General features: G+C 39.5%; 1 protein-coding gene and 1 pseudogene across 1 annotated transcript; one reads left to right on the top strand and one right to left on the bottom strand.

The window, feature by feature from the left end:
• Positions 1 to 25,991, bottom strand: ARMC10 (armadillo repeat containing 10). The gene is made up of 7 exons (XM_032761273.2): positions 25,941 to 25,991; positions 25,485 to 25,736; positions 17,281 to 17,429; positions 14,354 to 14,488; positions 8,360 to 8,536; positions 4,039 to 4,110; positions 1 to 3,089 (listed from the first exon to the last, which is right to left on the bottom strand). Exons 2-7 carry the CDS (start codon positions 25,621 to 25,623, stop codon positions 2,835 to 2,837), a joined length of 927 nt encoding a protein of 308 aa, XP_032617164.1. The 5' UTR covers positions 25,624 to 25,736; positions 25,941 to 25,991; the 3' UTR covers positions 1 to 2,834.
• Positions 11,478 to 12,118, top strand: LOC116814192 (quinone oxidoreductase-like; annotated as a pseudogene).
• Positions 25,992 to 25,993: the final 2 nt, after the last annotated feature.

The following is a 25,993-nucleotide window of genomic DNA, read 5'->3' as shown; positions in this document are numbered from 1 at the left end:
AAATTTAGTGTTTATCTACAAAGATGCGAATCAGTCAAGGGGAAATGTGTATGCAATGTGTGTATATATAATGTATGTGATTTTGGGGTACTAAAGCACAAAAAAATCCCCCATAAAATAAGCCTTCCTGAAAAGACTGATCATAAACTTTTTCACTCCAAGCAGATGTGAATCAAGATGTTAGGTTTATGGTGGGTTAGCTTTGAGGTGTGTTGCCCTAATACTAGCCAGCATTGTTGTAGCCATATTCCTTGCTGCTGCACGCCGAATTGAAAATCCATCTCTTACCTCTTCTCTATGAAGCAAGCCAGGTATGTCTTGCTTAAGTATTTCTTCTCCATGAATGGCCTTAACGTTATTTTGTATTCATATGTACTGTTTAACTGAGGGTCTCAAAGCACTTTAAACTGTTGTGTTCTATTTCCACTCGTCTGGCCTGCCTCATTTTTCTAGGCCCTTTCATAAGCTGTAATTTTTTATTACCACTCATGTTCTTTCTACACTGACACTATTCATTAAGAACATCAAGCTTCATCTCTGCTTACAGAATCTCACCTTATTGAGTGGGTTCCACTTTATTTTTCATGTTATCTACATTTTGAAGGGTTTATGTGCAAAGTGAAAAATTTTGAAAAATAAGACAAATCCATTCTCTTCAATTAAGTCTAACATGCATTGCAGTGTCTTTTCATCAGTCTTATCCTCTAAGTCAACTTCATTTTCCTCTTTGATTAGTGAATACCCATAGCAATATGTAAGATTTTAGTGAAGTTTCCTGTGATAACTGAGGAACACTGCTATGCCTCACTGCCCAATAGGGTGGGTCATCAATTAGGAGAAATCCCAAATTATAAAAGCCAACATATGCCATGACCTACGTAGGAAAAGATGTATTTGTGCATCTTCTTTCTGGGTAAAAGTTACTCCCTCTTTTCTCTAGCATTTTGACATTTCAGACTCAATGCTCTGATCTCTAGGGAGTGTGATTATTCAAACTAATGAGAGAGGACAAGAAGACATAGTTTTAGAATCCACTGCTGCTAAAGCACATTAAAAACAAATCCTTGTTTTTAATGTATGCATATTTTCATATTTAATGAATATGCTTTCATTAAATAGGGAGGTAGATTTGAAAAAACGGTTATAAAGAAATGTGCCTTCTGGGGAATGAATACTTTTGTTTATGTCTAGCCCACTGGGAATTTTCAGTTTTCACCTTATACTGAGCCCTTTTTCTAATGTAAACATATTTCTTCCAAGTTTGATTTCTGTATCAGGGTAACATTGAGAACACACATATTTCTGTTTGAGGATTTGTGACTTCCTATGGAAACAGTCTTGTATCTATGTATTTACAAATGAAATTTAAAGTATTCTTAAAGCTTTGCCTTAAATACTGCTTGCATACTGATTTACTTAATGCTAAGCATGGCAGGGGTTATAAATTTAAATATTATAAGACCTGGCTGAATCCCAGATGTATCAATAAATTGTTATAGTAGCTTATGGAATAAAAATACTATTAAAGATAACAAATTTTCATACATTGTATTTTTAGTCGAGCAAAATATGGATGAAAATTAATAAAGTACTGTCAAGGGAAAAAATATGTGTAACCTTGGGAGTGATTTTTTTCCTCTTTATTAAAAAAAAGATTATACAATTTGGGCTCATAGTAAAAAATTCAAACAGTAGAACAGTGTGTATGTAGAAGGCATTCCCCACTCCCACTCCAGGAGTTTGGGTATCATTCTAGAGGTGTTCTGTCAATACATAAGCATTTTTCATTCAAACACACACACACACACACACGGATCCCGTATTCTATAATTTTTGTTTTTTAAAAAACCACCGTATTTCATAGATATCTTTCCACTTAAGCACATTTGGAGCTCCATCATTTTTTTTTTTTTTTTCAGACACAGTTTTGCTCTTGTTGCCCAGGTTGGAGTGCAATGGCACGATCTCAGCTTACTGCAACCTCTGCCTCCCGGGTTCAAGCAATTCTCCTGCCTCAGCCTCCCAAGTAGCTGGGATTACAGGCATGCGCCACCATGCCCAGCTAGTTTTGTATTCTTAGTAGAGACAGGGTTTCTCCATATTGGTCAGGCTTGGTCTCAAACTCCCGATCTCAGGTGATCTGCCTGCCTCAGCCTCCCAAAGTGCTGGGATTACAGGCAAGAGCCACTGCGCCCGGCGCGGTCTTTTCAAAGACCAGACAGTTTATTTAACCAACTGTCTAAAGATGGACATTGTGATTGATCACACTATTTTATATGTAATATTGAATGGAGTGGGTGAGTCCTAGGAAACATTCTCTCCTAAAAGTTTACATTTTTCATTGACTAGAAGTGACCAAAATAGGTTCTACTGATGAGAAAAGACTTTTGAAAGCAGTATGGTCAGGTTGGCAGATGAGTGGCCTCAAGAGCTTAGGATTTCACTTCTACTAAAAGAACAAGACTATTCAGTTGTGAAACAATGATTTAGTCAAATACTGATGCTGTCTCAGATGAGTAACTGCAAATCACTTCAAAAGGTAGAAGGGTAGCTTAAATGTGAAAAAGGTTACTGCCACTTCATGTAGGGAAAACAACAAGCATTTGCAAATAGCAAAATAGAAAGAAAGAAATGGTTTCAGTACAAGCTCTTATACTCACTTGGCATCAAAATAAGTCCAAAAAAATCTGAGAACCATGGCAAGTTATAGCTGTGTTAATGATAAAATGTGATATTTACTGTTTAAATTCAGCAGCTGGAAGAATCCCCTTATAAGGAAGACAGAAAATATGTTTATATCCAGACTGCATTACTCTTTGGAAAAATATGACCAATCAGACTTTGGGTATTATTGTTACAACCTTTTCCTTCACCTCTGCATCATGGTGATCAACTAAAGCTCTTATTTTCTGGGCACATTCTTCTCCATGTAACAGGAAAAACAATGAACCTTCAGTGAAAGTAGGCTGCACAGCTAAATGGCCTTCTATTTTGAGGCAGTTATTTATATTCTGAAATAGTGTAAGTACTCGAAGAAGAATCTCCTTTGCTACGTGGCTGTCATAAAGGGAAAGGAATGATGAATCCACCTGAAATAGGAAACAATGAGTATTATTTTATATTAATAATATAGGAAAACATTTTTCATGTATATTTTAACATTTTAAAACTGCATTGAATAACTCACATTTTAAAATTTTAAAATTCACATTTAAAATGTATCTCACATTTAAAAAATTTTGTCATAGAAAACCCAAAATTGCATAACAGATGTATAAAACCTTATGTACCCCCACGCTGTATACTAATGGAAAAAAGGGAATGTTTTAGGTGGAAAAATATGATTTCCTTGAAATTTTAGAATGTGGTTATTTGGGAAAAACAACGTTTTCTTTCTTAAGATCATCATACGGTTTTCATGGGAACTCATTATTTCATCAAACATTTAGTGCCCATACACCACAGGGCACAGAGCTGGGTGGGGAACAGGGATGAGCAGATGAATACGATGGTTCCTTTTCTACAGGAGTGGAGCTCCATTCTATCCCAGCATTCAGAACACTTATCACAGCTTTTAATTACCTTGTTCACTTGTTATATATTTTTGTCTCTCCACTAGACTGTAAGCTTCATGAGGACATGTACCATGTCACACTGTGCTCACTGGTGTGTCTCATCTAGCATATGCTGGGGACTCAGTACTGCTGCTTCAGTGGATACTAAGATACATGTAAACACAAACAGTTCAAGTATAAAATATGGGATGGCACAATTGTACCCAAAATTGGGTAGAGAAAAAAGTTCTAATTTATTGTTGCTAGGGTGAATTTTTAAAAATGTTTTTCAAAAGTAAAATAGGCTCATTGCAAAAAATTTAGGAAATTCATATATACAAAATGAATTTAAAAAAACCCACCTTTAATACTGCTCCTCAGAGAGAATCCCTGTTAACATTTTAGGCTAAATCTTTCCAGATCTGTCTGTCTGTTCAAATGTATATATGTGTATATTTACAAAATAAATATATAAGCTATTTACTTGGGCACGGAGAAGTCCTTCTGTCATGGCTGGATTTTCAGACAAATTCAAAAGTAGTTTCAAAACTTGTACCTGAAAGAAGATGACACTGGCTTATCTCAGACTAGCAAGCATGAATTTTCTCTCTCAGGCATGCTGTTCTCTCACCATGTCTTCTTGTTAAAGTCCTGCCTAAGCTTCCAGGCCTGGCTCAAATTCTCTCTACTCCAGGAAACCTTCTCTATTCATTCTACTTTAAAGGTCTCACTCTGAACTCTTGTAACACTTGGCACCACTCTTAGAGAACCTATCATAGAACTGTGTTATTTAAACCTCATTTTTCCAATTACACCATTAGGGAGATAGAATATTGCAAACGTCTTGTACCACTCTTAACCTATCACAGAGATACAGGTTTTCTATCACAGTGTTATTTAAACCTAATTTTTCCCAATTATAATGTTAGGGAGATAGAATATTGCAAATGTCTTCACAATCTACCCCCAACTCACATGCACATCTGAACAGATGGTAAGCTTAACATCTGTTAAATACACGATCTTCATTATGATTACTGGTAAGTGAAGTATGGCCAGGCATGATGGTGTTGGCCTGTAGTCCTAGGTACTTGGGAAGCTGAGGGGGGGAGGATTGCTTGAGCCTTCCCATCTCAAGGATGTTCAAGTTCAATGATGCAGTAAGCTATGATTGTGCCTGTGAACAGCCACTGCACTCCAGCCTGGGCAATATAGTGAGACCCTTAGACCCCATCTTCATCCCCCACAAGAAAGAAAGAAATATAATCTTTAAAACAACAACAAAAAAATCTCTCAAAGCTCAGCTCATTTCTACTTAAACTTAAAATTTTGGAACTGTTTGGTTACCAAGACTAAATAAATAAATAACAATATGGCCCCTTTTGGTAAGCTACTATGAATTTTTGAGGTTATCTTTTAATGTGAAAGTGTTTTACAATCATATAAAAAAGCACAGTGATAAAAACTGACTGGTTGATTGATTGAGATGGGGGTCTCACTATATTGCTGAGGCTGGTCTTGAACTCCTGGCCTCAAGCAGTCCTCTCACTTTGGCCTCCCAAAGTAACTAGGATTACAGGCATGAGCCACCATGCCCAGCAATGATATAAATAATAAGCAAATAAATATCTAATGGCTGACTAGCTAAAATATCAGCATTCTTATCACTTATAACTAAAAAGTCAGTAATAAGAAGACTCAAATAGAATGCCTCTTAAAAACAAAGGCCATGTGAAACCATACTTTCCACAAGATACCTGGAACTAAAATGAGCATAGAGGGGGGTACTAACTCAGGGAAATGTGACAAATGTGCTCTTCACTAGAGCTGGGAAGGAGCCTGGATATTATTTTAGAAAAATTTTTTATTACAAAGGCAACAGATGTTTACCACAGCACTTTCAAAAAAATAGAAAAGCACAAAGAAAAAGAAAATTTACCCATATTTACATAACCAGAAATGATCACGATTAAGTTTTGGTATTTTTGGCCAGGTGCAGTGGTGCATGCCTGCATTCCCAGGCAGTTTCCAACATGCATCAACATCTCTGTTTCCAGTGGAACAAGATAACTTCCAGCCCCTGAACACCCATGGCCAAGGTGGGCAGATCACTTGAGCTCAGGTGTTCAAGAGCAACATGGGCAACACGGCAAAACCCCATCTCTACAAAAAATACAAAAATCAGCCAGGTGTGGTGGCATGTGACTGAAGTCCCAGTCTTCTGAAGTCCCAGGGAGGCTGAGGTAGGAGGATTGCTTGAGCCTGGAAGCTCAAGGCTGCAGTGAGCAGAGATGATGCCACTGCAATCTAGCCTGGGCAACAGAGTGAGATTCTGTGTCAAAAAAGAGAAAGAAAAGTTTTGGTATTTTCTTTTTGGTCTTTATGCATATATCCTGTATACTCACAATTCCTTTGATCATGTTGTAGATACTAATTTATTTGAGGATGACATAATACTTTGCTTAATTTTACTGTTTTTATCAAATATTTCTTTATTTTTAGAAAATTACTACTTGGTCATGATAAAAATTTTAAATAATGCAAAAGAGAACAAGGTAAAAACAAAAGCCACCATGCTATTGGCCCCTTCCAATCCTCAGCAGTGACCACTGGTAACATTTCTTGAATATGCAGAGATTGTCTTTTTCAAACAGATGCTCTTAATAAATTAGGGCCTCTGGGGGTGAAAGAGTAAAGGAGACTTCTAACCCTTCTTTAGTGCACTCCGTGGAGGTCACTATCAGATCTCATCTGGCCTGACTGGCTGTCAGCAACACTAGGAGTAAGTGTTAGGAAAAAAACACCTGGCTCCAATGTCAATGAAATTTCAATTAGAAAAATAGGAACAAGAGGTATGAAATAGGATGGTCCTGAACTTATGAAATAAGCCTGGATGAAGTCAAAATCTAAGACCCACTAATAATCAATGAGGGCAGGTATACACCCAGGGAATAGCAACAGCAACAGCTATTTGGTATCTTGTATTAAAATCTGACGTTGCTATTCTTTGTAGAAGGGAGTTAAATATGAGAAAAATATATATATACAGTTAAGAGTACAACTACAGATTAAACAAATATATGGATTTTGGTTTGAAGCCATATTAAGACATGTTTTTTTTTTCCTCGTCACATGCACCATCTTGTGGTGACACTAGGACATTTTAAACCATTAGTTTTGTTTTCATTGCAGATGTAACAAGCACACAGTTTATTTATGTTAATCCTCCACTATCTGCATTATCAATCAGTGGTGTACCCAAAAGGTTATTACAGTACAGTGAGATCCCTGACTTAAGCAAAATAAGATATTTAAAAATTCATTTTAGTGGTTATTTACTAAGAAAATACCTAAATCAGACACACTTTCCCACTAACAAATGGATGACTATCCAAAAGTTCATTTGCAAGTTGGAAGTTTAAACTCAATTTTTATGGAAAATCAATGTTGCAAATGGTGGATATGTTCCAAGGCAGACCAAGAAAGCAAATTTTCTATCGTAGAAATACTGTACTAAGCAATGTAATGGAAAAACACAACACAACAAAACAAAAATAGAACATACTATTGTGGTGTGGGTCATCTTTTAAAAAGTAAAAAAATATATGAAAACACAGACGATGTCTGAGACAGATATATACAGCCCCAAGGCCAGACTCGTCTGGCTGAACTCAGCCTGGCTCTGGACTCAGAGTTCCTCCTGAGGTTCTGGGTAAAGCAGCTGGAGAGTCAGGCAGAGGAGAGATTTCTCCTACAGTGGCAACAACAGAGTAAAGAGGGAAGGAGTTCCCCCAGGTGTTCAGGGGCTGGAAGTTATCTTGTTCCACTGGAAACAGAGATGTTGATGCATGTTGGAAACTGCCTGGGAATGGTGCAATATTGCTAGAAGATGACTCTTACATTTAATTTTCAATACCTTTTGGTACATCTTGGATCAGATCCAAACAAGTTTGGCTATTGGAAAAGAGGAAAGTCCATGTACAAACACCTTGGAAACATAAAAGCAGGACTACAGTAAGACTCTCCTGTAACCACATCTTGATAACCTCAAAAATAACTGCAGTGATGTTGAATATTTGGAGTATGGCTTCACATTTGGTCTTTCTAAAATGCTTATGCATTTGTCTCTCAACTGTTACAGAAAACACAGACTAACATGGTAAAAAGCCTTGATGAACAATCAACCCAACTTATCTGAACTTTTAATTAGCCTACAATCTATTTTTATGCTACTTTTTCTTGAAAAATTGCAATTGATAAGAATGCACACTAACATGAGAGACTTACTTAAGAAACTTTTTATAGGGCATCTCCTAAGGTCCTACTTAATTCAGCTCAGTATCTGTTGCCTCTTATATCAACCTAACTGGACAGAGTGAAGCACTGAGACATCTTTCATATATTCAATTCACTTCATTTACTACAGCTTAAAAGTTGTTTTAGAAATATTTTTCAACAAATAACTGAATCAAAAAAATGATTTCTTAACTCTGAGGTAAGCAAAATATTCAACGAACCACTACTATTACTCAAAGACTCCTTTTAATCACAATGTTCCTATATTTGGTGGGGGGAAGCTAGCTTCTCAGCAAACCAAATGAACAGGAATCTGTTGATAAGTGAAACAATAGATGATTTTCACAAGTTAATTTTGCAATGGAATATTTGGGACTAAAAATAATATACTTTCTTGGGCCCATGTGAGTTTTTAATAAATCTTCCTCTTTGAGGCACATCAACTTAAGATAGGTGGCCTGCAAATACTATTTCAATGTTAATAAGCTTGACACAATAGCTCTTCATACCTTCGTGTTTCCATTTCCAGTAAGTAACACCTGGAACAGGTCTGTAATGTAACTGTGAAGCATGTGCTGGTGGTCATTGGTAACAGTCATGTTTGTCAACAATCTCAGTCCGGCCAGCTGCACTGCAGAGTTCAGAGGACCAGAGAAGACATCCTCACAGACTTGATTGATGTATATCTGAAGGCAGGGGAGGAAAATGAGCATCTTAGAATCTCCTAAATTTTTCTACTGAACAGCCACTTTTCTGCACAGTGGAGTAGGGCTACTGCTCAGGATGGAACCGACTCCTCAAAAAATATGACTTTTTTTTTTTTTTTTTGAGATGGAGTCTCGCTGTCTCCCAGGCTGGAGTTCAGTGGCGCAATCTCAGCTCACTGCAAGCTCCACCTCCTGGGTTCATGCCATTCTCCTGCCTCAGCCTCCAGAGTAGCTGGGACTACAGGCGCCCGCCACCATGCCCAGCTAATTTTTTTGTATTTTTAGTGGAGACCGGGTTTCGCCATGTTAGCCAGGATGGTCTTGATCTCCTGACCTCACGATCCACCTGCCTCAGCCTCCCAAATTTCTGGGATTACAGGCGTGAGCCACTGCGCCCGGCCAAAATATGACATTTCTATCTGGCCCTCAAAAGTTGTTGACTTTTTAAAAGCTTCCTTTGGTAATTCCAGGCACAGTACTTAGCATTTTACAAATACTCCTCACTTAATCCTGAAGACAACTCTAATGAGTTGGGTGTTATACTATTACGGCTATCTTGCAGACAAGGACTTTTAAGTCTTTAAAGAGCTCGGGTCCCCTGCCCAATGTCAGACAGCAGGTGGGGATGCAATAGCCAAGCCCAGAAATCATGCTCTTAACACCAGTGGCCTCTCCCTGGTTGGAGGCTTCCCATCTTAGTCCACCTTTCTGTTTCAACTGGTCTGCGCACACTGGGACCAGGGAAGAAGATGTGAGGCCATTTTGTATCACAGTAAGTATCTTAGCAGTAGGGTCTAGAGAGCTACATCATTTCAGAAGTAAAGAATGGGAGGATAATGTGAAACAGAATCTTTCCCTAGAATTAATCCTATCAAAAGTAAGCAGAACAAAATTATACTTGGCCTAAGGTTCTTATTTACCTAGGTGTATACATATATATATAATTCACCCCTTCATAATATTGTTAACTATTACTGGTAAAAAGTAATGCAATGCTGTAGTACTCTTGTATCATACACGACACAACTAAACTCAGTGTGATGGAAACTTCTGAAACTCTACTTTCTGTGTCTGGCCATGAGCTTTCTTTTTTTTCGGGGGGACAGGGTCTCACTGCCTCACAGGCTGCAGTGGCACAATCTCCGCTCACTGCAGCCTTGACCTCCCAGGCTCAAGTGATCCTCCTGCCTCAGTCTCCAGAGTAGCTGGGACTACAGGCGTGAGCCACCATGCCCAGCTAATTTTTGTATTCTTTGTAGAGACAGGGTTTCACCATGGTGCCCAGGCTGGTCTCAAACTCTTGAGCTCAAGTGATGTGCCCGCCTCAGCCTCCCAAAGTGCTGGGATTACAGGTGTGCACCACCATGTCCGGCCTGGCCATGAGCTTTCTAGCTTAGAAAAATGATGTTTTACAGATAACTGCTATTCACTTAAGCAAATCTGAACTCCACCAAAAGTTCTAACTGCTAAGAAAATTTTCCTAATTTGAAGTGGTAAGTTACCAATTGTCCCATAAACAATGATTAATTACAAAAAAAATCCCAAATGTATCCACGTTACCACAGAAACTAAATGGCAGTAAAGCAATGAGAGATTAAACTTTTAATCTGGTTTCAAGATCTAAATTACATTTATTTTTAGAGACAGGGTCTCACTCTGTCACCCAGGCTGGAGTGCAGTGGTGTGATAACAGCTCACTGCAGCCTCAAATTCCCCGTCTCAGTCTCCTGAGTAGCTGGGACTACAGGTGCATGCCACTATGCCCAGCTAATAAATTTTTTTTTTTTTTTTTTTTAGAAATGGGGTCTCACCCAGCCTGGCCAACATGGTGAAACCCCATATCTATTAAAAATACAAAAAATTACAGGCGTGGTGGTGGGCACCTGTAATCCCAGCTACTCAGGAGGCTGAGGCAGGAGAATTGCTTGAACCCAGGAGGCAGGGGTTGCAGTGAGCTGAGGTTGCACCACTGCACTCCAGCATGGGCAACAAGAGTGAGACTCCACTCCATCTCAACACTAAAACAAACAAACAAAAATAAAGAAATGGGGTCTATGTTGCCCAGACTGGTCTTGAACTCTTGGCCTCCAAGAAATCTCCTGTCTTGGCTCCCAAGTGTTGGGATTACAGGTGTGAGCCACCACGCCTGGCCCTAATTTACATCTGAAAGTCAACTGGTTCTCTTTGGTTACAATTTAATTATACATCTGTCCTTTAAAAACAAGGCATTTATTTAGCTCTTTATAAATCATATACTTCTGTAGGATGCTGATGTCTTTCAAAGCATTTCCTAAAATGTGTGGACTGTTTACATCCTTATTATATCTGAATCTTTTTACCATTTCAATTATAATAACAAGGTTACCAAATGGACCAGCTTAGTTATCCTTGCAGCTGTGTCCACCTCATCTTGTTCTGTTCTCTTGGAATTCTCTCCTTCCCCAACTCTACCTGTAGGGTAACATTCTCAAGAGCCAGGTCAGACTCCACCTCTTACAGAAACTTTTGGATCAAATCTCTCCTTTCTATGTACTCAATCATGTTTTACTTACATTTTTCCTTAAAGGACTTCATTATGTTCTGCCTTGACTTACAATTATTTAAGGACTTGCCTTATCCTTCCTTCCACCTTTCTTAGAACAAGAGTTGCATCATGCTCATTTGTATACTCTGCACCACAAAGCAGGAGTTTGATAAATATTGAATTGAAATAACATAATTTCCTAATATTGCATTTTTCTTCTGACATTATCTGACCCTGGCTTGGTTCCTTTAGCACCCTTGGATTAAAATGAACCCCAACTCCAAAAGTCTTGTTGGCTGCAAAAGTTAGAAGCAGCCTGGTCAGCCTCCTTCAGTGGAATATGAAGGAGCCCTTGCAGATTTTGATTCCCACTCTAGAGCTTTTATCTAGATGACCATGGCAACTGAACAGAAGCTGATGAGAGCTGTTAGAGTGTTTGAATTTGGTAGACCAGAAGTCCTGAAACTCAGTCAGATGTTGCAGTACCAGTTCCAAAAGACCATTAGTTGTAATCAAGGTTCAGGCGTGTGGTGTCAACCCCATGGAGACATACATTTACTCTGGTATTTATAATAGAAACACCTTATTCTATGCTCAGATGTAACTGGGGTAATGGAAGCTGTTGGAGGGAATGCATCTACTTTCAAGAAAAGTGACAGTTTTCACTACCGGCACAATCTCTGGGAGCCATGTGGAGTATGCTCCTGTAGCAGATCACACTGTTTACAAACTGCCTGAAAAACTGGACTTTAAACAAAATGCTGCCATTGGTATCCCATATCTTACTGCGTATCGAGCTCTGATTCAGTGTCTGTATGAAAGCTGGAGAGTGTTCTGGTTCATGGGGCTAGTGGAGGAGCTGGAATAGCAACATGCCAAATTGCTAGAGTTTATGTCTTGAAGGTTTTGGGCACAGTTGGTACTGAGAGGGTCAAAAGACTTTTGCAAAATGGAGCCCACAAAGTGTTTAATTACAAAGAAGTTAAGTTAATGTTGATAAAATTAAGAAATGTGTAGTAAGAAAGGAATTGATGTGATTATTGAAATAATAGCTAATATAAATCTTAGTAAAGATGTGAATTGTTTGTCATACGGAAGATGAGTAATAGGTGTTGGCAACAGTGGTACCACTGAAATAAATCCATGGGACACTATGGCAAAAGAGTCTAGTAAAATTGTCGTTACTCTATTTTCCTCAACCAAGGAAGAATCTCAGCAATTTGCAGCAGGCTGTCAAGCTGGAATGGAAATTGGTTGGCTGAAACCTGTAATAGATTCTCACTATATGTTGGAGAGGTGGCCCAGGCTCATGAAAATATCTCTCATGGCAATGGGGCTACTGTAAAAATGATTCTTCTCTTTTGATGATTACTTCTTTCATGGATTTCAGAGGTTGTCTTTTGCCCAGTTTTACTTACACAATCTTTTGTTTAATTAACATTCATTTGATCCAGTAAGTTTCTTATGTGAAAAAAGTAAGATTTTTCTTTGGAGAACTGAGGAAGTAGAGTAAAATTTATTTTATGGCTGGCAATATTTTTTTTTACCTTCTATTTCAAGGAAATCTTCATAGCACAGAATAGCATGCTAGTGGTCTTCTGGCATTGGAGTGCATTCCAGAAATTCTTAACTGATACTTGATTAATTCTATACCTTTGATTAAAACATGCTAATTCAAAATAAGGGTTCTCAATTTCCAAGGACTTCCAATCCTACTTACTTTTATAAAAAGGTTCTTTAGTCTCTGATTAGCCATAACTGTATTGGACTCTAAAGATTTTCTAGACTAAAAAAAGACCCCTATTCCAAACTAATCTCATCTGGATCTATATGTCTTGTGGAAGGGCAAGAATATGTAATTTCCAGGGCACTTTGCTAGTTTTCCAATATTTCCCCAAATATTAGAATATCCACTTCATTGGATATTCTAATTGATTGTCAATGACCTCATATATTCTGTGAGGACAGCAGCCTTATCTTTGGTATGACACTTGGTACATAGCCTCCAAACTGGTAATACTTCTTGACTGATCAGATTTTCAAAGTAGATTTAGAGTTACCTGTTTGTGTGATGGGGTCATATATTTTTATTGACATTAATAAGCTCACTAATTTGACACATTAAGAATGGTCTGCTTTTGCTTCATAGCATAGTAATCTGTAATTCTGTAGGAAATTAAATTTTCTAGTCTATATAGTACTTGCCTCTCATCACTTCTGCATAGCTCCTCACAGTTACTGCTTAACAGTGTTCTGGGCTGGAAGTCTTTATCTAAACCAAATACAGAGATTACCTCTTACAAATCTTGCCATCAACATCATGTTCAAGGAAATGAAAGTTTGGTTATTTGTTGTTTTTTTCTTCATATGAGCACATCCTCCTGTCTCTTGTTTCGTGATTTGTCTTGACCTGATTTGTTTTGTTGAATGACAATTTCTGGTTTGAACATGGGAGTCCTGTTTCAATAATAAACAGAAAACACTGCTCTTTTCTATAATTGGGGGGTATCACTGGGTTCTGGCTACATATGCCATGGCTGAAGTGTTTTAACGGTTAGCATTTTTAAGTTAACTATTTTTTTTACAGGTTAACTGCTTTATAAATAACATTTTTGAAAAAGCATTAAAGCAATGTCAGTAACGTAGGTTAGCATTTTATGTGCATCCTAAAATGGAGGATTTCTCCCCATACAACAAGATAAAGGAACAGTTATTCTGTGAAAGTCAGTTTAATCTATTTGCACATTTGCCTCATCCACTGAAAGAGCTAAAGCATACAGTGACTTAACACTTCCTAATACACTCATACAGTACACCTAATTTCAAAGGCAAAACTAGCCAAACTGTATGCATTAACAACCATATTTATGAATATGTAGCATCGGATATGCTCCCTGAATGAATCTCTTGTAATACTATTTCTAGTTCTAGCACAAAGTCTTGTCCCAACTTTCAGCCAACTATATTCACTATTTGGTTGGTGCCTATAGCCTTAAGGCTGTTACTGTCACCAATGCCTGTCCCTGATGTAAAGTAGAGGATAACCTGTAGAATAAACAAGCATTATTTTACTCAAACATAAGTCTTATTGTACCTCTTATTGGCTAGTTCAGGTCCCTCCCTCTTCTGTCTTATTCTCCACTCCTCTAAAGGTAATCCTTGGCTGTAAAATTACAAAGGATAGTCTACTAAAGTTTCATTACCCATCTTTTTGTTATTTTCTCTTTTATTTATAGAAAACCTTATACATTTGTGATTTTCAGTCAACTTACCTTTATCTTGATTTGATTTTCAACATTCACACTCAGGTTATTTAGTGCATTTAAAGCTTTCTCTTTAACACTCTGGTTGGAATGGTTGATTTTGTTTCCAACAATTGGAATACCACCCAATTCACGAATAATAGCCTACGAGGGGAAAAACAAAACAAAACAAAACAGGAGTGGGACTTCAGTATGCATCTCCATTTACTGAATTCTTTGCATCCACAAATACGATTAAAAATTAACGGCTTTTTGGAAATATCTTTCCCATATACAAATATTTAATTCACATTTTAAAAAAATCTCACTACCCATATTTTTATAGGTAAAGAAAAGCCATTGAAAATAAGATTATTAAGATACATAATTATTTAAACTACAGTGTTGAGAAATACAATAAAAATTTATAGAGGTAATATAACAATCTTGAAGCAACTTACAAATAAAATTATTTTTCTTTGAGATGAGTTATATGACTTCTTCATTATAGGCAAAACTGGAAAAGTGTTATAATTTAGAATACTAAAGTTAGTGTTTTGGATTTAGAATACTGAAGTAGTGTTTTGCTAACATGTATTATTTGAAACACTAATCCCTCAAAATGTTAAGAGATGTTCCATAAAAATAAGGGGGGGTTCCCATGGTTATATAAGTTTAGGAAAATCTAAGTATAACAAGAGTAAGCATGTTTCTTTAATATGTTCATATGCATTGGGAATCTTGAAAAGGGGTGTGTTGACGATAGTATGTCTATGAACTAAACACAAAAAGAGGGTCATTTTTCAGCAGTGGAAGTGGTGGGAACACACTGATATCTTGCAGAATCAAGTTCCACACAGTTTGAAAAATGGTACCCAGGGCCAGGCACGGTGGCTCACACCTGTAATCTCAGCACTTTGGGAGGCCAAGGTGAGTGGATCACTTGAGGTCAGGAGGTCGAGACCAGCCGGGCCAACATGGTGAAACCCCATCTCTACTAAAAATACAAAAATTAGCCAGGCATGGTGGCCGGTGCCTGTAATCCCAGCTACTGGGGAGGTTAAGGCAGGAGAATCACTTGAACCTGGGAGGAGGTTACAGTGAGCCAAGATTGCGCCACTGCACTCCAGCCCTGGCAGCAGAGTGAGACTCTGCCACAAAAAAAAGAAAAAAAAAAGAAGAGAAATGGTACCCAAATATTCAGAGGAAAAATAATCTGGGATGTCTTACGGTTAGTTGCAATACTATGTTACCATGTGCCTTTGGCTCAAACATTGAAAGAATTAAATTGCTTTAATTCTTGTAAGAAAAATATGCTAAAAATTATTCTTGTCAAATGAAGACATGCTATTCTAGCAGGAAAAAAGAAAAAGACTGCCATCATCTACTTCTCAGAAATAGCTCAATACTCCATTTTACTGTTAAGGGTGATCTTAGCATTAAAAGAGAAATAAACTTTCCCTTTACAATTTCAAGTTCTTTCGAAGGACTTGCAGTTACTAGAAAAGTCTTTTTTTTTTTTTTTTTTTTTTAACTGTACTGTTAAAGCAGATTAAGGTACTATAATTGATGGTGAGGGCACTGACCCCCACTGCTCAAGAAAGTACTTCTTCTCCAGTGGGTACTGGCCTACTCTGACTACAACTTATTTCAGAGGAATACAAAATTATGCCATGAGAAATACTCCTTTAAAGGCAGGCTAACACATTAATCACTAGCTATTGTTTTTGCTTGTCTAGTGGCTCTCTTTCCACGAGGGCAGATGTGGCATCTCCTCTGTCCCACAAAGTCCCTGCTGGGATTGTTGTTCACTTGTATTCACAGCCATCCCTGCTACTTAGCTGCAGGCTGCTCATGTGAACCAGGCCTCAATAAACATGGGCCATGGTCCCTTGATTGATTCAGAAATTGCCCCGAAGATTGATCCAAAGGGTTAACACTGGATCCTAGAAGAACAACTGTACCTTTTGGATAATGAGCTACAGAGATGAAGGCTTAGAGAGGCTAGTGGCTTTCTTTCAACCCTTGTGAAGAAAACCACTTTGTGGCCAGAAAGATAAAGACCAATACATAAAATTGAGCGGCCATAAGCAAAGCCAAAAGGTAGAGAAAGAGACAACTCTGGTAACTCTGCAACCTTGAACTGGACTCAGTTGTGCCTGAAATCAATGCTATTCTTCGCTGTCCAAGTTAGCTGAGCTCAATATTTTCCCTTTTAGGCTTAAAATAATTTAAGGTGAATTCTATCATTTATGACCGAAAGAGTAGGTAATGCACAAAGATTCTCTATCGCCCTATACATTTATAGAGCTTTACAGTAAACCTTGCCATTCTGGAGAAAGCTGGGCTAAAATACTATAAATTCAAAATAATATTGTACTTATGACAATGTTAACAAAGGGCATTGGCTGAAAACAATTACAAAATTTGGTTTTAACTACTTTCTCATGCTAGAGGGTTGTGAGGAAGAGTAGGAAGATGGACGTGTTCAAATTAAGCTCTTTAGTCTTAGTGTTAAGTCTCCATTTGCAGGAGCCATTTATATTGATTAGTGGTTATCAGCATGTGGTCCAGGGACCACCAGCATCAGCATCATACTCATAAGACCTATATACAATTTAAAGTATGTACTTAAATGTTAGATGCATTCATTGTTTTACTGAAGCACTGCTGAATTTTAAATAATTTAAAAGGCCATGAAATGCTAAACTTTGATTAGATATACTTATGAATGTGATGCCAGTGACCAACTTCATAAGGATCTATAATCACATTAATAATCATATTACTATTAGGCTGTGTTTTTCAGAAGTAAACATTATGTTTTAAGTATAAGTAGCCACACTGTACAGATGAGGAAATTGAGGGTCTGAGAGGTTAAGTAATTTATTCAGGGTCACAATTACTGCTAATGTGTAAGAATGAAAAGAGCCTGCTTGCTGAGTTGAGGTACTTACTTGGTTAACTGAAAAGGCTGCATTGTTACCCAAAGTAATCAAAGCTCTCTCAATAATTACAGGATCCTCAGTTGACTCTAGCAGGTAAAGGAGTTTCTGAAGTTGTTCAGCATTTAAAACATCATCATATGAACCAACAGTTAAGTCTTCTGCATAAGAAGAAAGTTATTTGAAGTTAAGCTAAAATCAATATGAGGTTATTTTTGAGACAGGCTCTCACTCTGTCACCCAGGCTGGTGTGCAGTGGCACAATCATGGCTCACTACAACCTTGATCTCCTGGGCTCAAGTGATCTTCCCGCCTCAGCCTCTCAAGTAGGTAGGACCTGTGGTCCTAGCACATGCACCATGCCCGGCTAATTTTAAACATTTTTTGTACAGATGGGGGTCTCACTATGTTGCCCAGGCTGGTCTCAAACTTCTAACCTCAAGCAGTCCTCCTGCCTTGGCCTCCCAAAGTGGTGGGATAACAGTATGAGCCACTGTGCCCAGCCTGTTTTTTTAAAATTTTAAAAACAATATCGAATACATACTTGTATGGCAGGCACAGTATTAAGCACTTTACATCCTTGAGAAGAGGATACTTGTAGTACTCTCAAATTACAGCTGGGAAGTGTAGGCTTATAGATACCAAGAAATTAGCCAATGGTCACTTGGCATATGGCTGTTAGTAAGACACTTCATGCAAATACTATATACCTCAAATGCTGATAACATTTTCTGTTTCTCCTTTTAAAAACCAGGTACACCCATCCAATGGAACACTTACCTATAAACAGATTAATTAGGAAATATGATTTGCATTGAGCAGATCTTTTCTAAGCACATCAGATAGAAGGAAAGCTATGAGAGTAAACCAATCTTGTTGCTAGTGTGGCATTTTTGTTTGATTTATACAACAAGGCATGATGACTAGGATCCTAGAATAATAGTCCTGCTGGTGGTGATGACAAAAGAAAAGCTGACATTTTGAGGAAGAGCTAGGATAGCCAAATGCTGGATCTGCTCAATGATGTTTAAACTTACGGCTTTACCTTAAAAAAAAAAAAATCCTCTTTACAGAAATCACCACAGGAAGAACAGAAGCCATTTTATAACACTCTTACTGGGGTGGTGGGGGGAGGGGAAAGGGTAGGTGAGGAGGAGGTTACACAACAATAGGTGTTACATGACCCCAAATCTGTGTTTTTTCTTAAAACACACAAAACTGTTAGGTTGTCTCCCAGGTTCAAGTGATGCTCCTGCCTCAGCCACCCGAGTAGCTGGGACTACAGGCATGTGCCACCACTCCTGGCTAATTTTTGTACTTTTAGTAGAGACGGGGTTTCACCATGTTGGTCAGGCTGGTCTCAAATTCCTGACCTCAGCTTATCTGCCTGCCTTCGCCTCCCAAAGTGGTGGGATTACAGGTGTGAGCCACCGTAATTATTAAGAAAATAAAACTGTTAAAGGTGGTTATTTTTGGGTAGTGGGATTATGAAGGACTTTTATTTCTACCCTGTACTCAACAGTACTGTTTTTTTTTTTTGCAATAAACAGAACAGGTATTATTTCTGTAATTAAAATAACTAAGTATATTGCTCATAGAAGAATCACACACACACACACAAATAAATAAAGGGACAAGTATAGGTTATACATGGGAAACAATATGTGGTACATGATATATAATATGTGATGCCCTGAGGAAGCCAAATAAGAAATGTTAAGAAAATGTCACAGCTACAAAGCTAGAATATTCTCACTACCAAGTCTTAATCAAGACCTTTTACTTCTGAATACACTTGGGCCTCATTAACACCTTATAAAATACGGTTTCGCCCAAAGAATACTTGAAAAGATAAAGGAAAGAATGATAAAAACACAGCTTTTTAGAATGGAAAGAATTTGGGGTTCATCCAAACCTCTTGTTTTACACAGGAAGAAACTGAAGCCAGGATTGTTCAAGGATCTGCCTAAAGTCACAGGGGTAGCTAGTAGCAGAAACCAGAGAAATGAAAAATCAAAGTTACAGGTAAGTCACTTATTATTTTTTGGGGTCTCAGTTTTCTCATCTGCAAATAAAAGGGTTGGCTTAATACTGTAACTGGCTCCAGAGTTTCCTACACAGCCCTGAAGTTGTATGATTTCATATACACATACATACATACACATGCACATGCATGGCAGAAATGTGATAAATTTAACTCATCCATATTTGAGATATTTCAAAATCATACCACTTTGTTATATGTTATCTCATGAAGTCATTTTTAAAAAGCTTATAGACTGGGTGCAGTGGCTCACACCTGTGAACTCAGCACTTTGGGAGGCTGAGGCGGGCAGATCACTTGAACTGAGGAGTTTGAAACCAGCCTGGCCAACATGGTGAAACCCCATCTCTACTAAAAATAGAAAGAAATTAGCCGGGCGTGGTGGAGGACGCCTTGTAATCCCAGGTATTTGAGAGGCCGAGGCAGGAAAATTGCTTGAGCTTGGCAGAGGTTGCAGTAAGCCGAGATCGCACCACTGCACTCCAGCTTGCGTGACAGGAATGAAATGTTTTTTTTTTTTTTTTTTTAAAGAAAAAAGCTTATAGATGTATAAATTCTTTATAAATAGCCATTTAAAATTTTTCTAGGAATTAAATCACTAACGATAAAATTTCAGTGTTGTATCACAGAATTCTCACTTGGTGCGAAGAGGCACAATGTGGTAGTTAAAACTAAGCCGAGGCTATGGGGTCAGGTTGTCTAGTTCAAATTCCCAAATAAGCTACTTACCAGGTAAGAGACTTAGGCTCTCTCAGCCTCAGTTTACTCATCTGCTGAGTGGGAGTTAATAGTGCCTACCTCAAAGCACTTTTGTACCTAGAATATTTAAAGTGACCAGTATATTATTTTCATTAATGGGACACATAGCTGATTAATAGCAAAAGTGGCTTTAGAATCCAGATCTTTTTACTCCTACATTACTCTTTCCTCTCAACCATTATTCCTCCTAGTATATTAAAATAATGAGCCTAGCCGGGTGCGGTGGCTCACACCTGTAATACCAGCATTTTGGGAGGCTGAGATGGGTGGATCACGAGGTCAGGAGTGCAAGACCAGCCTGGCCAAGATGCTGAAACCCTGTCTCTACTAAAAATACAAAAATTAGCCAGGCATGGTGGCACATGCCTGTAATCTCAGCTACTCGGGAGGCTGAGGTAGAAGAATTGCTTGAACCTGGGTGGCAGAGGTTGCAGTGAGCCGAGATCCCACCACTGCACTTCAGCCTGGGCGACAGAGCAAGACTCCGTCTCAAAAAATAAAATAAAATAATGAGCCTATACTTTAATTCTGTATATTCTGTTTGAATTTCTAATAAAAACCATATATTGGCTCAGCACGGTGGCTCACACCTGTAATCCCACCACTTTGGGAGGCGAAGGCAGGCAGATAAGCTGAGGTCAGGAATTTGAGACCAGCCTGACCAACATGGTGAAACCCCGTCTCTACTAAAAGTACAAAAATTAGCCAGGAGTGGTGGCACATGCCTGTAGTCCCAGCTACTCGGGTGGCTGAGGCAGGAGCATCACTTGAACCTGGGAGACAAAGGTTGCAGTGAGCTGAGATTGCACCACTGCACTCCAGCCTGGGCAACAGAGCAAGACTCCATCTCAAAACAACAAAACAAAACAAAAACCATGTATTGCTTTTTGGTAAAGAAATGTAAAACTTAAAACTCTAAAAATTTTACAAGAGGGCGATCATCAAATACTCAGCTCTTCCACTGGTGAGTTTTTGGACTGCTATTACACAGGTGAGGAGTCAAACACCATGTGTTCTACTTTCCATCTAGTTTTGTGCCAACAAGATTGTGAAAGAATCTTAGGCTCAGTGGTTTGTGGTCTCCTCCAGTAAATCAAGGAGAAATTACAATTCTCAAAGGGAATGAAAAGTAACTACCACATTATAACGTAGCAAGACAAATTTCAAGATAACTGTCATGGTTCAGAATCTTTCCAACTGGGAACACCATATGCCTGTTTATGTAGTCTTAGGCCCTTCAGTAAAATTATCTTCTCACTACAGGAACTCCTAGTTTTTAAAGTGAATTCCTAATTTTTAAAGTTTTTATAGCTATCATGAATGATATATATTTTTTGAAACAGGGTCTCATTCTGTAAAATAAAATCTTTTCAATTAAAATTTTAAATTGTTACTGCATGTATACAAGAAGTTACTGATTTGGATATATTTACTTGTACTCAAGATATTTCATTAAACTCATTGCTTCTAGTAGTTAGTTAATTCTCTTGGATTTTTCCAAGTAAATCATTATGCCACCTACAATTATAATTCTGCCTCCAATATTTATGCATGTTGCTTTTTTCTTGTCTTACCAAGCTATGACTACAGAAGAACATTGAATAGTAGCTGTGATAGCAGACACCCTTCTCTTGTTCTTGAGTTTGATAAGGATGCTACTAACTAGTGTGTCTATTAAATATGATATTTGCTTTTGGGTTTTGATGGATGTACTTCAACTTAAGAACATTTCCTTCTCTTTTTTCTTAACTTGCTGCAAGTTTTTATCAGAAATGATAAAATTTTTTTTCTTTTTTTTTTCCCCGAGTCTTCAGCTATGGAAAGAAATAATATTTTAATGCCTTTTTATTATGAGGTCATCATGTGGCTTTTCCTTTTTCTAATATAACTCCTCCTTCCATGTCCATTTGGCCTTGGTATATTATTACTTTAATCCCCTGATAGATTTGATTTGCTAATATTTTAAGATTTTTATACCTTTATTCATAGTTGAGACAGATTTATAGTTTTTCTTACTATCCTTGTCAGGTTATGACATTAGATTGGTGGATGAATTGGGACTGTTTACATCTTTTTCAATGCTCTCAAACCACGTTAGTACAAAAATTATTTTTATTTTTATTTTTTATTTTTTAAGATAGTCTTGCTGTTTTGCCCAGGCTGGAGAGCAGTAGCACAATCACAGCTCACTGCAGGCTTGACCTCCTGGGCTCAAGAGATTCTCCCAAAACAGCCTCCTGAGTAGCTAGGACTACAAGTGCACACTACCATGCCTGGCTAATTTTTCTTTGTAGAGATGGGGTTTCACTATGTTGCCCAGGCTGGTTTTGAACTCTGGGCTCAAGTGATTCTTCCACCTCAGCCTCCCAAAGGGATTAGAGGTATGAGTTTAAAACAAAGAAAAGATCACCACTGCACTCCAGCCTGGGTGAGGAGGAAGACTCCGTCTCAAAAGAAATAAAAACAAAAACAAAACAAAACAAACAAAAAACAAAGAAAAGATCATCTTCTGAAATCTAAGCGTGATGATAACTCTATTACTCCATTCTCATGCTGCTATGAACAACTGCCCGAGCCTGGGTAATTTATAAAGGAAAGAGGTTTGATTCACAGTTCCACATGGCTGGGGAGGTCTCAGGAAATTTACAATCATGGTGGAAGGGGAAGCAAACACTTCCTTCTTCATAGGCAGCAGGAAAGAGGAGGAGTGCAGATCAAAGGGGGAAGCCCCTTATAAAACCATCAGATCTCCTGAGAACTATCACGAGAACAGCATGGGGGGGAGGGGAACCGCCCCCGTGATTCAATTACCTTCCACCGGGTCCCTCCCACGATGTAGGGATTATGGGATTACAATTCAAGATAAGATTTGGGCCGGACATGGTGGCTGACGCCTGTAATTCCAGCACTTTGGGAGGCTAAGGCAGGCACATCACCTGGCCAACATGGTGAAACCCCATCTCCACTAAAAATAGAAAAAAATTAGCCAGGCACATGGTGTGTACCTGTCACCTCAGCTACTCCAGAGGCCGAGACAAGAGAATCGCTTGAACCCACGAGGTGGCGGTTGCAGTAAGCTGAGATCATGCCACTGCACTCCAACCTGGGTGACAGAGTGCAACTCCGTCTCAAAAAAAAAAAAAAAAAAAAGATGAGATTTGGGTGGGTGGGGACATAAAGCCAAACCATATTGAGGATGAAATGAGCATTTCTCAAGTCTTCTTCAATGATAAAGGTGTAGCTTCAGGAAGAAGGGACTGTGAGCAAATTATTTTTCAAGCTGCCTTACTCCAAGATGATGATGATTACGGGAACTGGTAAGTTTAAGTTTAAAAGACTTTGTCCACATTCATCAGATTGAGTCAGTATAACTGAGAAGATATCTGAATCCAGGACACCTTCCCAATGTACTTATACAAAAATATCTCTGACATAGGCAAAGACAACAAATTGGGCTTTGTAAATGCTATGATTTGAATGTCTCCTGCAAAACTCATGTTGAAACTTAATTCCCAATGTGGCAGTATTGAGAGGTAAGGCCTCTAAGAGGTGACTGGATCATGAAGAGTCTGTCCTCATGAATGAATTAATCCATTCATGGATTAATGAGCAGGACTGGTGACTTTATAAGAACAAGAGACCTGAGTCAGCACGTTAACACACTTGCCTCTCTGGCCTTGGGATGCCCTATGCCACAACAAGAAAGCCCTTACCAGCTACGGCCTCTCAATCTTGGACTTCTCAGCTTCCATAACTAAGAAATTTCTTTCCTAATAAATTACCCAGTTTCAGGTATTCTATTATAAGCAACAGAAAATGGACTAATACAGTAAGGGTAAATACAAATCTTAAAAAAAAAAAAAAAAGCTGAATTATACCTAGTGCCAAAAGTGAAAGAGACCTTCCTCTTCCACTCCCTTTTTCTTAAAGCATTCCCTCGTGCAAACTTGTAATTAAAAATCCTTTGTTGGCCAGGTGAGGAGGCTCGATCCTGTAATTCCAGCACTTCGGGATGCTGAGGCAGGAGCACTGCTTGAGCCAAGTTCAAATCAGCCTGGGCAACATGGTGAAAACCCGTCTCTTAAAAAAATAGAAAAATTAGCCAGGTGTGGTGGTGTGCACCTGTAGTCCTAGTTACCTAGGGGGGTGAGGTGGGAGGAGCCCAGGGAGGTGGAGGCTGCAGCTGTGATTGTGCCAGTGCACCCAGCCTGGGTGACAGAGTGAGTCCCTGTCTGAAAACAAAACAAAACTCCTTTTTCTGTTTCTTTGATACAAATGTAAATCTTTCTAAAAGTGAAATAAGCATTTGGCCAGTTTTACAGCCCAAGACTTTCTTAAAAGCTTTGGAGCCTACTGTTTGAAAGCCTACTCTTTGAAACCTACTCTTCCAGGAAGATGGAGACCCAATCTCCCCAACTCTGTGAGTTTTTAGCCTGGGCATCTGGTTCCACATCATAAAGATATTTTTATTTTTCCTCTGGATAAAGGCAATTAGATAACAACCACCCCAATTACCAGTAAATTTAGGATAAACTACATGTAGCAAATGGTACTGTCAAGTCCTCTTACTTAAGGACAAATTATTTTTTATTTTGAGAACACGTACGTAATATGAAATCGGTTCTATCTGTCCAGCTACATTTAAAGGAATTAGAATTCTTCCTGCTATCCCATTAGCAAATTGCCCGTGACGTGTGAGGCAATCTAGTTTGTGCTTATTCAACAATAAAGCTGTTCAGCTCTCGTCTACAATTGTGGACAGGAGTTTCTTGGATGGCAGATATGGTATTTTAAGTTATTTCCCTAACAGCTTCCATGATGTGAAACATGCCTTTGGAGGGTTTTAACGTACAGATCAACTTTTGGATAGAAACCGAATCAGGCGTTTGTCCGCTGGGAGGGTGTGTCTCGCGCAGACAACTGTTCCCATTTCCAAAACACACACCAGGCTGCGAGGTCTTCGACCACTGTGACTCCCAGGTACCTCCCCTCTGAGGCCGGGCCGAGCGCCCGCACAACTGACCCTCTGACGTCCTTCTTCCAGGGAACCTGCAAGCAGAGCTTGACCTATGGCTCCGGGCCCCTCAACAGCCCTTCCACAATCGGGAGAATCCCTTTAGTTACAGAAAGGCCCGGAGCAAGCTTTAAAATGAGAGGCCATCAACAGGTTTTTAAGAAATCTAATCCTCCGCTGTGATGCGGAGCTCAGCCGGAAAAGCCAGCGCAAGTTTTCATACCAGTATAGTGAGCAAAGGGGCCGCGGGGTCGGCGCAGCACCCCGCACTCACACAAGTACTGCCTCTCCCTCTAGCTCGGCTCCTCATTTTACCCCGAGCACACGCAAGCCACCACCCCGGCCTGGGGAGCCCCCCGCCCAGTCCCCGCCCACCTGCCGGGAACCCCGCGGTCCCACCTGCGGGCTTCGAAGGGCGTATCCCGAGCTCGCGGTCGCCTCGCCGCCGACCCCCGGTCAGCCTGTAAATGCAGTAGCAGGCGCCTGCACCGAGCAGCAGGCCCGCCGCCACCCAGCCCGCACCCCGGGGGCCACCCATGCTGCCGCCGCGGCAGAGCCGCAGCGCCGGCCCACGGCAGGAGGCTCGTTGGGGGCCAGCGCGAAGGTCTCCAGCGCACGCGGGCCTAGTCGCCACAGCAAACGCCGCGCCACCTGGATGTGGAGAAAGGAAATTGGGTCTGAGCTCCGCCTCCCGGAAACGGCCTAACTCAAAGCCTATAACCGCCCACTCTAGCCCGGCGCGTCCCGGCGGCTTCTCCCAAGCGAGGCGGGGCGGGGAGGGGCGGGGCGCTGGACACTGGGAGGGGCGGCTCGGACGGTGCGCCCCACGCGGAGACGCCGGGGCCCGTAACTCACAGCCGAGCTTCCCGTCGCTTCTCCCGGGGCGTGAAGCAAGCCTTCCTCTGTCC

The sequence above is a fragment of the Hylobates moloch genome, unplaced genomic scaffold, assembly GCF_009828535.3.
Source record: "Hylobates moloch isolate HMO894 unplaced genomic scaffold, HMol_V3 SCAFFOLD_1, whole genome shotgun sequence".
NCBI classification, from domain to species: Eukaryota; Metazoa; Chordata; class Mammalia; order Primates; family Hylobatidae; genus Hylobates; species Hylobates moloch.
Note: the sequence above shows the minus strand (reverse complement) of the source record. Positions and strands in the feature narration are given on the sequence as shown.

Coding starts and splice junctions, on each gene's coding strand:
- ARMC10 (XM_032761273.2), bottom strand. CDS start 25,623: ATGGGTGGCCCCCGGGGTGCGGGCTGGGTGGCGGCGGGCCTGCTGCTC. Junction 14,489..17,280: donor CAGCCTTTTCAGTTAACCAA/GTAAGTACCTCA, acceptor TTCCCCTCGTAG/GCTATTATTCGTGAATTGGG. Junction 4,111..8,359: donor CTGGAAATGGAAACACGAAG/GTATGAAGAGCT, acceptor ATCTTCTTTCAG/GTACAAGTTTTGAAACTACT.